The 15,175-nt window shown below is 42.4% G+C and overlaps 1 protein-coding gene across 2 annotated transcripts in view; it reads right to left on the bottom strand.

Moving 5' to 3' along the window:
* OLFML3 (olfactomedin like 3) overlaps positions 1-10,759 on the bottom strand; it is a 47,539-nt gene extending 36,780 nt beyond the window's left edge. The window contains exon 1 of one of the 2 annotated variants that reach the window (XM_069761775.1): positions 10,517-10,759. In XM_069761775.1, coding sequence (XP_069617876.1) covers positions 10,517-10,624 — 108 coding nt within the window. In that variant the 5' untranslated portion in view covers positions 10,625-10,759. The remainder of the gene's footprint in view (positions 1-10,516) is intronic. The other variant, XM_069761776.1, reaches the window with a different exon arrangement.
* Between the last annotated feature and the right edge of the window lie 4,416 nt (positions 10,760-15,175).

Here is a 15,175-nt window from a genome sequence, read left to right as displayed (position 1 = left end):
CAATGTATCGAGACCATGGATAGGACTTTGATCTGTTTGCCGCTTTTATTGGGAATGAACCCTATTGGCTCTGCGACTGTGACACCTCAGGATAATCTACATAGGACTCTATGGATTGGCTGATGATCCCTATGGAAACTACGATGCACAGAGCGGATTTGCTAGTTAAAGGATAAACAAACCACAAACTTCTATTGTAGATTTATTATTTAGATTATTTAAATGCTGAATATATCAATGTTGGAAGACAATAAATATATATGTATCTGATGTCTATTGTATGTTATGGTTTGTAAATATTTTATTGTGGGCTGTGACTTGATGGTGATTGGTGAACTGTGTGGCATTCACACTATTTAGTCAGTCCTATACACTGTTTTGTATGCTTGAAAAAGACCAGTTTATGGTCGAAATGTTGCTTCACCATGGCTGAATAAATTGTTCCTCTTGAAATTACTACACCCGAGTGGAGCGCTGTTCATCTGCTATTTGGGTGCATAGCATAATATCAGAACAGTACATTACGATAAGGAACATATCACATATTTACATGAGAGGCACAGGGGCAGCACAGAAGGGGAAGAGAGTGCACTTAAAGGGACCTGCCACCTCCTTACACCTTCACTGTGTTGAGATGGTATAACTGCTTGGTTATTACCTTGTTCATATCCAGGATAATGCATTCATCTTTAAATGTTACAGTGAGTTCTTTAGCTGTCGTGCATTTTGCGGATAGTGGTCCTCCTATACCAGGAACATACAAAACATCCTTTACTTGTATAGCTAACTGTTGCCTATTTTATCAGGACAGACTAGGATTCCATGTCCAATTTATTATGCATTTATTTTTCTTCCATCTGCAAGGAAATTTGTTTCCTTGTTACTTGAGTCAAGTTCTTTGAAGAAACTTTTATCACCAGTCATGTGACTTCTAGCTCTTGAGCCCTGCAATGAGTGATTATTTGTCCCTTTAAATGAACTATTGCAATAGTCTGCACATGGGTCAGAGATTGTGTTTTTCAGCTTCTCTTAAGTCCCTTTCAGAGCTAACTTCTGTTGCTCTGCTTTCTTTAAATGTTCATGTTTCTTTCATCTAAAACATGTTCTTGTCTCTGTATTGTAGGGTTTTTTGTTGATAACTTTACTAGCCTTTTCGCTGTCATTCTCTGAAGAATCCTGCACAAATTCCGTTCCCTGATTTTCATCTATTTGTCTGTTTTTAACAAAAGCTAGTGTCAGGTCTACCTTAGGTCTTGTTTCTATTGCATTTAGAATGGCAGTATATGAATCTGGTAAACTACACTGCTCAAAAAAATAAAGGGAACACAAAAATCCCACATCCTAGATATCACTGAATGAAATATTCCAGTTGTAAACCTTTATTCATTACATAGTGCAATGTGTTGAGAACAATAAAACCTAAAAATTATCAACGTAAATCACAACTAATATCCCATGGAGGTCTGGAGTTGGAATGATGCTCAAAATCAAAGTGGAAAATGAAGTTACAGGCTAATTCAATTTCAGTGAAAATGCCTCAAGACAAGGAAATGATGCTCAGTAGTGTGCGTGGCCTCCACGTGCCTGCAGGACCTCCCTAAAAACTCCTGGGCATGGGCCTCATGAGGTGGCAGATGGTCTCCTGAGGGATCTCCTCCCAGACCTGGACTAAAGCATCCGCCAACTCCTGGACAGTCTGTGATGCAACATGACATTGGTGGATAGTGCGAGACATGATGTCCCAGATGTGTTCAATTGGATTCAGGTCTGGGGAACGGGCAGGCCAGTCCATAGCTTCAATGCCTTCATCTTGCAGGAACTGCTGACACACTCCAACCACATGAGGTCTGGCATTGTCCTGCATTAGGAGGAACTCAGGAGCAACCAATCAGCATATGGTCTCACAAGGGGTCTGAGGATTTCATTTCGGTACCTAATGGCAGTCAGGCTACCTCTGGTGAGCACATGGAGAGCTGTGTGGCCCTCCAAATAAATACCACCCCACGCCATTACTGACCCACTGCCAAACCAGTCATGCTGAAGGATGTTGCAGGCAGCAGATTGCTCTCCACGGCGTCTCCAGACTCTGTCACGTCTGTCACATGTGCTCAGTGTGAACCTGCTTTCATCTGTGAACAGCACAGGGTGCCAGTGGCGAATTTGCCAATCCTGGTGTTTTGTGGTAAATGCCAAGCGTCCTGCACAATGTGGGGCTGTGAGCACAAGCCCCATCTGTGGACTTCGGGCACTCAGACCATCCTCATGGAGTCAGTTTCTAACCATTTGTACAGATACATGCACATTTGTGGCCTGCTGGAGGTCATTTTGCAGGGCTCTGGCAGTGCTCCTTCTGTTCCTCCTTGCACAAAGGCTGAGGTAGCGGTCCTGCTGCTGGGTTGTTGCCCTCTTACGCCCCCCCCCTCCATGTCTCCTGGTGTACTGGCCTGTCTCATGGTAGTGCCTCCAGCCTCTGGACACTACGCTGACAGACACAGCAAACCTTCTTGCCACAGCTCGCATTGATGTGTCATCCTGGATGAGCTGCACTACCTGAGCCACTTGTGTCGGTTGTAGAGTCCGTCTCATGCTCCCACGAGTGTGAAAGCACAACCAGCATTCAAAAGTGTCCAAAACATCAGCCAGAAAGCATTGGTATTGAGATGTGGTCTGTGGTCCCCACCTGCAGAACCACTCCTTTATTGAGTGTGTTGATAATTGCCAATAATTTCCTTCTGTTGTCTATTCCATTTGCAGAACATCATGTAAAATTGATTGTCAAACAGTGTTGCTTCCTAAGTGGACAGTTTGATTTCACAGAAGTTTGATTTACTTTGAATTATATTCTGTTGTTTAAGTGTTCCCTTTATTTTTTTGAGCAGTGTACATAACATCATAGGTGCTTCGTGGCTGTCTTTAATCCCTTTACGACCTTAGAGGTATCCACACATCCTGGTTGACCAGTACTCAGTGCACAGAGGCTGATTATGAACACAGCTGATTATGAAAGCTGACATCTGGCGCTCAGTGCCAGGTGCTGTGCCCACACCTATCCTGGAACTTTAACCCCCTAAATGCTGCGAACGCTGTGATCTCAGCATTTAACAAGCAGGCAAAGGGAAGAAAACCCCTTTGCCCTTGGATTGGTGCCCCCTCGACGTAAGCACAGGGACCCAATCGTTGCCATTGTGTTGATCTATCTAGTGCATGATCTAACTAACTTGTGTATGCAGCATTGCCAGGTTTAAGGTATAGCAATGCTCCTGCATTGCTATGCCTTATAACAGCGATTAGACTGCAGAAACTGAAAGTCTCATAGTGGGATTAAGTAAAAAAAAGTTTTTAAAAAAGTGAAAAAAAAGTTAAAGTTTTAAAAATCACTAAATAAATATATATAGTACCCACAAATAAATATTATTATGAAAAAAAAATACAATAAACAAACACATATTTGGTATTGCCGCGTACGGAATGACCCGGCCTATAAAACTGTCCCACTAGTTAACCCCTGAGTGAACACCGTAAAAAATAAAAAATAAAAACGAGGCAAAAAACAATGCTTTTTCATCATACCGAAGAACAAAAAAATTAAATAAAACGCAATAAAAAAGAATGTAACTAAAAATGGTATAGCTGAAAGCATCATCTTATCCTGCATAAAACAAGCTGGCATATAGCTCCAGCAGCTGAAAAATAAAGTGATGCAAAAATAATTATTTTTTTCTATAAAAGTTTTTATTGTGTAAAAGCACCAACACTTAAAAAAAGTATATAAATGTGTTATCACTGAAATCGTACTGACCCAAAGAATATAGCTGTCTTATCAATTTTGCTACACGTTGAACAGCATTAATAAAAAAAAGGAAAAAAAAGTGATTCTTGAATTATTGGATTTTGTTTATTCTGTCTCTCAATAATTGGAATAGAAAGCGATCAAAAAATGTCATGAGCTCAAAAATGGTACCTATAAAAACGTCAACTGGATTATTTTTTTGCTAGTGAATGGGTAAAAGAGGGTAATTGTCAAGGGAGTTGTTTTTACAATTTAAGGACTTTTGTGTGTGTTTATTATTTTTCACTACGGGAAAAGTAATGGGGATGTCTGTCAGACACCTCTCCATTACTAAACCCCTACTTGATGTCAGCAGACATTACACAGCTGACATAAATCCCAAAATCATTACCTGATTGCCACTGCACCAGGGCAGAGCCGAGGCTAACCACCAGAAAAACATTCAAGTAACTCATTGATAAATTTCCAAGGTTGAGTGAAGCAAGGATTAAGGAAGAAGTCAAATTGATACAGTTCTTCAAGATGTGGAGTTCATCCATTTGCTGCAGGGCAAGGAGAAGACTGCATTCACATTAGTGGTAACTACTTTTATGGGAAACTCAAAGAGCACATACCAAGACTAAAACCCTGCTTTAAAGTAGTGTACCTTTCTGTGCTGCCTGAGCCTGCACCACATGTTCCTTCACGATAGGCATGACCGCTGCGATATGATCCTGCATATTGGCCACGTGTTCTATTACGCTTTTATATGACGTAGGTTCCTGCTCCCATGTCTCTTTGACTATGTCCATCAGAACCCTAGGATGACTGCCATACAGCAGCTCAAAGGGTGAAAATCCCGTGGAAGTTTGCGGTACCTCGCAAATGGCGATCATCAAGTGGGGCAAGAACATTGCCCTACTTGATCCCAATCCCAATCCCTTCCATCCTTGCAAACTACCCTCTTCAACATGGTCTTGAGGGTTTTGTTAAAGAGCTTGTCTAATCCGTCGCTATGGGGGTGGCACACCGACTTGCGCAACTGCTTCATCCTTCATCATTGCACAGTTCAAAACTCCAAACACATTGCTGTGGACAATGGCACCAATGTGTCGTTTGGGTGCGCCAGCCTCCGGGAAGTCCCTGGTTCTGTGTTGACTACACACAGACCTGGGTTGCATAGAGCCACCTGCTCTGCAGCTTGCCAAACTCCAACACTCACACACCCAAGGCAAAACTGACAGACGTAAATTGAATCGTGGCCATTGAGCCACTTCCAAAACCCGGAGTGGAGAGAGGGATTTGCCCTACCATCAAACCTGTAAATCCATCTAAAAATAAAAGCCTTTTTATGGGTTTTCCAAAAAATCTGGCTGAGTCACTTCTTGGACCCAATACATTCTTTCTTTTATTTTGCCATGTGACTCACAGGCGTCCTGCAGTGAACACAAGGCACTCCAGCTGGTTTAATAGAACTCTGTCCGCATCATGGGGGACACATATCGACCCTTGCATATGACCCCTCTCACTGCCTCACACTATCCATGCAATAAGTACGGTTCTAATACATTATCTATGTAGTAAACTTTGATCTATTCCCGTATCTAAGTAGTAAGCTTAGTAATCTTAGTTCTATTTTTATATCCATGTAGTAAGCCTGGTTTTTTTCCCATATCTATGTAGTAAGCTTTTCTTTGTTAATTTATGTATGCAAGTAAGCTTGGTACTGTTACTTTATCTAGGTATTAACGTTGGTTCTGTTACTGTATATACAAGTGCATCTCACAAAATTAGAATATTATCAAAAAGTTAATTTATTTCAGTTCTTTTTAAAATAATTTTTTCAAGCTGGTGTTAAAAAGCATTCTAATTTACTGAGATAATGACTTTTGGGTTTTCATTGGCTGTAAGCCAAAATCATCAACATTAACAGAAATAAACACTTTAAATAGATCACTGTTTGCAATGACTCTATCTAATATACGAGTTTCACTTTTTGTATTGAAGTACTGAAATTAATTAACTTTTTGATTACATTCTAATTTAGTGAGATGCACCTGCATGTAATATACTTGTTTCTATTACCATATTTACGTGGCAAGATTAGTTCTGATACTATATGTATATAGCAAGCTTGGTTCTTTTACATTTCTATGTACTAGGCCTTGAGCGTTTTTGATCTATTAAATCTTTTCTAAATTGAATTTTTTTCCCAGTTGGTTATAACAAGATTTCTATTTAGAATGTTGCTGTGCGTCTGAGATAACTAATGATAAATTATAATGTGTTAATGAAGGCACTGAATTACCCTGCAGCAGGGCCGTGCTGGCCATCTGGCACTTCTGGCAAATGCCAGAAGGGCCGGTGCCAGTAGTGGGCCGCTGCAAGCTTCCCCCTTCCCCCCGCCAGTGCCGCCGCCTCCACCGCCGCATTCAACTATACCGGCATCTATGACACCGGTACAGTTGAATGCAATGATGGAGGAGAGAGCGTCCGCTGACGCTCCCTCTCCCATCATTCCCTGCTCTGCCTCTGACACTGCGGGTGCGCGATGACATCATATCATCGTGCACCTGCTGTGTCCCGGGCAGACTGCAGCCGCCAAGACAGGAGCAGGGAGCAGCGCGGGCAAGAGGAGAGGTGAGGAGAGTGTTTTTTTTTGTTTGTTTTTTACTCGACTGTGGGGCCATTCTTGGGGGGGAGGAGAGATGAGATGTGGGCTGTGCTTGTCTGTCATTGCCTCAGTTACAGTTGTGTGGGCTGTGCTGTATATACTACTATGTGGGCTGTGCTGTTTATACTACTCTGTGGGCTGTGCTGTATATACTACTCTGTAGACTGTGCTGTATATACTACTCTGTGGGCTGTGCTGTATATACTACTGTGTGGGCTGTGCTGTATATACTACTGTGTGGGATGTGCTGTATATACTACTGTGTGGGCTGTGCTGTATATACTAATATGCGGGCTGTGCTGTATACTACTACGCAGGCTGTGCTGTATACTACTACGCGGGCTTTGCTGTATGCTACTACGCGGGCTGAGCTGTATACTACTACGCGGGCTGTGCTGTATACTACTACGCAGGCTGTGCTGTATACTACTAGGTGGGTTGTGCTATATTATGCAGGCTATGCTATGTTATGCAGGCTGTGCTATATACTATGCTGGCTTTGATATATACTATGGGGGGTATATTATATTCTATGGGGGAGGCCGTGTTATATACTATGTGGCCGTGTTATATACTATTGCGGGGGTATATTATATTCTATGGGGGAGACTGTGTTATATACTATGGGGGTATATTATATTCTATGGGGGAGGCTGTCTTATATACTATGGGGGGCTGCATTATATTCTATGGGGAGGTGGGCTGTATTCTATTCGGGGCTACATTATATTCTATGGGTGGCTGTATTATATTTATATTCTATGAGGGGTGATTGCATCATACTCTATGAGGGGGCTGCATTAAACTATGAGGGGGGCTGTATTATATTCAATGGGGGTTACATTATACTCTGGGGTGGCTGCATTATACTCTGAGGTGGCTGCATTATACTCTGGGGTGGCTGCATTATACTCTGAGGTGGCTGAATTATACTCTGGGGTGGCTGCATTATACTCTGTAGGGTAGTGGCTGCATTATACTGTATGTGGGCTGCATTATACTGTATCGAGGACTATGGGGAATACGTTATACTATATGAAGAACTATAGGGTGTATAAAACTATGGGAAGTGAATTGTACTACATGGATGACTATGGCGGCGCATTATACTATATGGAGCACTATGAGGAGTGTATTATGCTATATGGAGGACTATGAGGAGTGTATTATACTATGTGGAGGACTGAGCAGTGTATTTTAAAATATGGAGGACTATAGGGAGTGTATTCTACCATATGGAGGACTTTGGTGCACATTATAATATATGGAGGACTATGGGGTGTATTTTACTAAACAAGTAAAATGCTGCATATTCAGATTGTTTTTGCCGGAACAAAAATCCTTGTTCTCAGCAGCACATTGCTGGTGTAAACTGTAGATGTGCTGCTAATAACATAACATTGTATAGTGATCTGTTAGTGATCTATTAGTGATGGTTCTGTCCCATCATTATTTCTCAGATGGTGGAAAGAGGCCGGGAAACAAGCGTTGAATAGCTTCAGTATTGTTGATCAAACTCATTTAGCGGCCTGAACTCAGCGCTTGTAAACACAACTGAAATGCTTTTGTGTGATGTGCAATATGTTAGCATTTGGGGCCACTTAAGCTTTGCCTAGGGCCCCACTTTGCCTAACACCGGCCCTGCCTACAAGTGTACAAAGATATTATACAGTCACCATGTGACAAGTGGGCCTGTGTAACTTTAAATGCCAGGGCTGAATTTTAGTCCCAGTCGGCCCTGGCTCAGACATTCACTGAAAAAGAACTCTATGCAATTATCAATTCTCCACAGCTGGCACAATGCAAACATGTAACATCCCCATGACATTTGCCTAACCAAGATTTATCCATCAGACTCTTATTATGGAGATGTGTGATTCATCACTCCACAGAGCACGTTTCTACTGCTCCAGGATCCAGGGACGACATCGCTTCATCCATCACTTGCCATTGTGCTTGGTGATGTAAGGCTTGTATGCAGCTGTTAAGACATGGAAACCCATGCTATGAAGCTCGCAGGATCACAGTTTTTGTACTGATGTTAATATCAGAGTAGGTGCAGTGATTAAGTCAGCAGAGAGGTGCCAACTTTTTTGTGTCACAGCACTTGGTGTGGTGACTCGCTCTGTAACTTTACATGGTCTATCTACTATTACATGAACTGAATTGTGATAGTGGCATCCGATCACAATAGTACACTCAAATTCAGATAGTTCTTTCACAGATGTTAGTAAAGGCAGACTGCATGACTAGAGGCTTGATTTTATAATCCTTTGGCAATGAAAGTGAATGAAAAAACCTGAATTCAGTGACTGAGACATGAGCTCCATTACATTTGTATAATCTCTGTGTTTTGGGTGCAACAGTGACGTCCATCATATCAACAGAGCACACCACCGGCCAAGTCAATCAGTGGTTCTGCTGGTGTAGACGGCACAAGCTACTAAGATCATTGATTAGCTGCAGCGGTGATGTGCACTGTGGATTTGATGTCACACCACTGTAGCCAAAGTATGAAACTGTTTGGGGACCACTTTTCTTAAAGTAGAAACCTCATTAACCTGTTATTCATCTACACTTTGCTAAAATGTTCTATACAGAGATATTCCTATGGTTCAGATTTTGAAACCCACAGTGTGTCAATTCCTCGTCCAGAAGACATTGGCGGATTTTATCCTTTGCGACACAAAAAAAGGTGAAATTTGTAGCAAATCTTCTCCAGAAAAACTTGTAACAGTTTTTTTTTTGTTGATAGGCAGCTAGAGCTAGAGCAACTCATCTACATGTGAACGTACCCTTATATTTGAATCTTTTTACTCTGTAACTTTTATAACAGAAGAAACCAAACATACGGATGGTTTGACCAAGGCGTAGGATTTACACATGTGGTGGATCTTAGTAATATGCACGTTCGTCAGTATAATGAAGAAGCATGTGTGGAGAGGTGTGTACAGAGGAGAAATGAGCGAGCGATGTAACTTGAAGGACATTTACATCCTTGCCATATATCCTGTCTCGCAAGAAACGTTCTGCTTCTTCCTTTTTTAAGAATTGCATTAAATATACTTGTTTCTAGTTTAATGGTGCAAAGAAATGTACTCATCTTCACAGAGGCTTGACAGTTGTTCTGGAGCTTCCTCAGATGTGATCCTTATGTTTCATGTGTTAGGAAGTTATTTTTCTGTCTGGTATTATTGAGCATCACAGCTAGTGGCCATCTGCTGGGTTAACTATTTACATAACCAGGGGAAATTCAGCAATTTTCCTCTATTTTTTTTAGATTACAAGAAGTCACTTTTTCTCTCGACCGGTGGTCTTCAACCTGTCGCTCCCTAACTATAAAAACATATCTTGGTACCGTGTTAGCCAGTAGATAGAAAAATATTTAGAATTGAGAGTCCTCAGTGGTTGATACCTTTTTAATGGCTAACTGAAAAGATGGTAACAAATGGCAAGCATTCGAGACTACTCAGGTCTCTTCATCAGGCAGGACTAAAACAAATTCTGAAGAATCACATATTTAAGCACAACATAGCACAGGAAAAAAAATCTTATCCATGGTTTTTCCCTGTTTTTTTTCTGTGCTATGTCGTGCATAAATATGTGGTTCTTCAGAATTTGTTTTAGTCTTTGCCTGATGAAGAGACCTGTGTAGTCTCGAAAGCTTGCCATTTGTTACCATCTTTTCAGTTAGCCATTAAAAGGTATCAACCACTGAGGACTCTCAATTCTAAATATTTTTCTAACTTTAAAAACTGCAAGCTACATCGTCTAGAAAGCTCTTGACATACTGGAAATTATAGATGTGAACAGGTTGGAGATAACTGCTCTACACCAACGGAAGTGAACTTGAAACTGCATGAGCTAAAAAAAAACTACTATACAGTATGCAAAAAGTTTAGACATTACAGTTCTGTATATTTTATGAAATATATAAAGCTTCCATTCCGTTGCATAACACGTACTATAATACTATATAATTAAGAAAGAACAGCCCACAAACCAACATCTTCTGTAAGTTAGTAACAAAATACTATTTAAACCTATTTTAAAGACTGTCTCATCTCACTTACCTCTAAAACTCCCATCCTTGATTGCATATACTCCAAAAACGAATTCTGAACTTGGGAGTTAACTCCAGCGAGAACAGAAAGAAGGACACAGGCCACAATCCCAGCCATCTTTGGCTTCCCTCTTGGTTGATTTGTAAAGGATTCTTATTCCAGCAGACTTTCTCTTACCGATTGTGAGAAGACTTTGGGCACTGTTGTGTTCTCCTGCACGGGTTCCAGCTCACAACTTTGGAATGCCTGGCTACTTTTCCTTGTGGGAGGGATTTCTGACACAGCAAAGCTCCATTCTCCACATCTAATGAGATCCAGATGCAAAACAATTGCCAAGCATTCTCAAGAACCTTTTCTTTACAAGCTGTAGTAAAAAAAAAAAAACAGGCGATTCTGAAATATATTTTCCACTATGTGTGCATTATGCACAAGTGAGAAATTAAATCAATACAAATTAGAATAAAATGTGTACTGAGATATATTACACTCTTAGGGCAGTCTCACACGTCCAGATAATTCCAGTACCGGAAAAATCGGTACCGGAATTATCCGTGTTTGTGTGCCCGTGCGTTTCTGTGGCACATCAGTGTGGTACACGTGCGGCACATGTGTGCCGCCCATGTGCCCACTGGGTACCACACGCACCGTGCGGGAGACAGCGCTAAAGTTTAGCGCTGTCCCCTGCATCTGGTGCTGAAGCCGCGATTCATATCTTCCCTGCAGCAGCGTTTGCTGTAGAGAATATATGAATAATCGTGTTTAAAATAAAGTTCCATATGCCCCCCGCCCTCCCACCCCCTGTGCGCCCCCCTGCTGTTATTAAAATACTCGCCTGGCTCCCTCGCTGGCTGGCGCTGCTTCCTGTCCTGGCCGCACCTTGTACTGTATGAGCGGTCACGTGGGGCTGCTCATTTACAGTAATGAATATGCGGCTCCACCCCTATGGGAGGTGGAGCCGCATATTCATGATTGTAATGGGCGGCCCCACGTGACCGCTCATACAGTAGAAGGTGCGGCCAGGACAGGAAGCAGCGCCAGCCAGCGAGGGAACTGGGTGAGTATTTTAATAACAGCGGGGGGGAACGCACAGGGGATGGGAGGGGGGTGGGCACATGGAGCTTTATTTTAAACACGATTATTCATATCTTCTCTACAGCAAACGCTGCTGCAGGGAAGATATGAATCGCGGCTTCAGCACCAGTGGGGGGGACAGCGCTTACAGTAGCGCTGTCTCCTGCACATCTCACGGACTGCACACGGACAACGCCCATGTGCGGTACGTGTTTTACATGGACCCATTGACTTTAATGGGTCCATGTAATCCGTGCGCTCCCACGAACACTGACATGTCTCCGTGTTTGACACACGGAGACACGGTCCGCAAAAAATCAATGACATCTGCACAGATGCATTGATTTTAATGTGTCTACGTGTGTCAGTGTCTCCGGTACGTGAGGAAACTGTCACCTCACGTACCGGAGCCACTGACGTGTGAAACCGGCCTTAGAAATTATGTCTCAAATAGAGTTGCAAAAGTAATGAAAAGGTTAAGGCTGGAACTACATGGTGATTTTGGCTGTAAACACCCAGTCACCTGCGTTTGCGATGTCCTGCGATGTAACAGCAGCCCATAGTGATCTTTGGCCACGCGAACTGTATTGCGGTCATAGTCACAATGTAGCCTCAGTCTAAAAATGTTCCTAAAATTCCCAATTATATTAGTTTCTAAGAGCATTTTTATCTCCCTTTTTCAATAGAAGTCTATGGGAAATAATTTAGAAAATTAAAATAAAGGAGTTTGTTTTCATTTATTTTTAATTAGTTAAACTACAAGTACACAATCCTGAATCAATCTCTGTAATTTCTCTACTAATGGGTGCTTTTTAGTGTAAAATAGATTTTTGTGCCGGTGCCCCTAAATCCCTAATGACACAATATTGGAGCTATAAATAATGGAAACATAAACTACATTGATCTGCATGAATGAAAAATAGTGTGCCCCTAATTAAAGTTATATGGAAGACAATTCTCCTGAAACCAAACTGGGAATATTTGCTGCCATGTTTAGCGCTGTGTGAGTTCTGGCAACACGAAGAGGAAAGGTCATTGTGGCTATTAATATCAGGCAACTTTCCCATCGGTACTGCAGATGTGAAGGATAGAAAAAAAAATGCGGTTTTAAAGAAAAAGCTTAAATGCAAGAAATATACATCATGTTTAAATGTAAATTTGGAGGCAAGTTATATATAAGCTATTAATATGAGATAACCACAACACATTTGCGGTTGAGATTAAACATTAAATTATCATATTTATTAAGTTATTCATTCCATATAGAAACTGCATTTTTGGGAAACTTTGCAGGAACAGTAAGCTTAAGTTAGAGAGTGGGAATAAGTGCAGATAAATACTAGTTCCTGTCCAAATATCACAATTATTCAGAAATAAAATAATCAGTGTGTTTTAAAGCATAATATGGAGCAGTGTGTATTACTTTGGTAATATTTTTATCAAAAACTTGTCAGCAGGATAGTGTATAGTAACCTACAGACAGTGTCAGGTCACCATCTTGGAGGAGGATTTTTTTTCTCTACAAAGATGGCGCCACTGGTACCTGCGCAGTAGCGGCTATTGGATCACCGATGGCTGCTACTGCTCAGGCACAGCCGGCACCAGGGGCCTAATTGCCACGGTCGCCGCTGCGACTGGGCCCAGCAGGGGCCCCGGTGGAACAGATGCACGCCAAAATCTGTTGCCGTGCAGGAGATTCCTCCCACATGGCAACAGACAGACCTGCCCTCTAAGCAGTAGCGTAGCTACCAGGGGGGCAGAGGGGGTGGTGGCCCAGGGCCCTGCGCTCTGAGGAGGCCCACACGGAGCTACGCTACTGTAACTGTATCAGCGTGCACAGCACGCCGATACAGTTACATTCTGTGGCAGAGCAGGGAGACAGGATCTCCCTGTTCTGCCGCCCAGCCGCTGTGCGGCCCCTGAGGGGGTGGTGGGCAGTCCTGTGCCAGCAGTGGCCCTCGCCTGTCATCGCAGGGTCAGCTTGATGAGAGAGGGAGCGTTACGCTCCATCTCCCATCATCCCCCTGTCAACGTCTGAACTCACCAACGCCGACACTATCAGGGAGTAGCGATGATCTCAGTACCCAGCGCCTGCTTCAGGAGATGAGCGGGCGCTCAGAGCACCGCGAGAACAAGGAGGAGAAAGGCGAGTATTGTTTTTTTTATCTGGTGCATTATATTATACAGGCTGCCTAATGGAGGTGCATTATACTATACAGGCTGCCTAATGGGGGTGCATTATACTATACAGGCTGCCTAATGTGGGTGCATTATACTATACAGGCTGCCTAATGATGTGCATTATACTATACAGGCTGCCTAATGGGGGTGCATTATACTATACAGACTGCCTAATGGGGGTGCATTATACTATACAGGCTGCCTAATGAGGTGTATTATAATGTATTGGCTGCCTAATGGGGGTGCATTATACTATACAGGCTGCCTAATGTGGGTGCATTATACTATACAGGCTGCCTAATGATGTGCATTATACTATACAGGCTGCCTAATGGGCGTGCATTATACTATACAGACTGCCTAATGGGGGTGCATTATACTATACAGGCTGCCTAATGAGGTGTATTATAATGTATTGGCTGCCTAATGGGGGTGCATTATACTATACAGGCTATCTAATGGAGGTGCATTATACTATACAAACTGCCTAATGGGGGTGCATTATACTATACAGATTGCTCAATGGGGTGAAATATACTTTACAGACTGCCTAATGGGAGTGCATAATACTATACAGGCTGCCTAATGGGGGTGCAATATACAGTACTGGCTGCCTAATGGGGGTGCAAAATAATTTACAGACTGCCTAATGGGGGTGCATTATACTATACAGGCAGCCTAATGGGGGTGCATTATACTATACAGACTGCCTAATGGGGGTGCATTGTACAGTACTGGCTGCCTAATTGGGCAGCATTATACTGTACTGGCTGCCTATGGGGAGTGCATTATTCTGTACAGGCCTATGGGGAGTGCATTATACTATACAGGCCTATGGGGAATGTATTATGCTATACAGGCCTATAAGGAGTGCATTATACTATACAGGTCTATAGGGAGTGCATTATACTATACAGTTCTATAGGGAGTGCATTATACTATTCAGACCTATGGGGAGTGCATTATACTATACAGGCCTATGGGGAGTTCATTACACTATGCAAGCCTATGAGGAGTGCATTATACTATACAGGCCAATGGGGAGTGCATTATACTATACAGGCCTATGGGGAGTGCATTATACTATACTGGCCTATGGGGAGAGCATTATACTATACTGGCCTATGGGGAGTGCATTATACTATACAGGCCTATGGGGAGTGCACTATACTATATAGGCCTGTGGGGTGTGCATTATAATATACTGGCCTATGGGGAGTGCATTATACTATGGAGTCCTACGGGGAATGCATTATACTATACAGGCTTATGGGGAGTGTATTTTACTATATTGAGGACTATTTGGCACATTAAACTATATTGCGGCTATCTAGGGGGCCATCATACAGTGTGGAGATTACAGCCCCTGATGAGTAAAATAGTTTATTTTCTTTTATACATTACAGAACAACGGCA

The sequence above is a fragment of the Ranitomeya imitator genome, chromosome 3 (genome assembly GCF_032444005.1).
Source record: "Ranitomeya imitator isolate aRanImi1 chromosome 3, aRanImi1.pri, whole genome shotgun sequence".
NCBI classification, from domain to species: domain Eukaryota; kingdom Metazoa; phylum Chordata; class Amphibia; order Anura; family Dendrobatidae; genus Ranitomeya; species Ranitomeya imitator.
The sequence above is the reverse complement of the archived record's forward strand: the minus strand, read 5'-3'. Positions and strand labels throughout refer to the sequence as shown.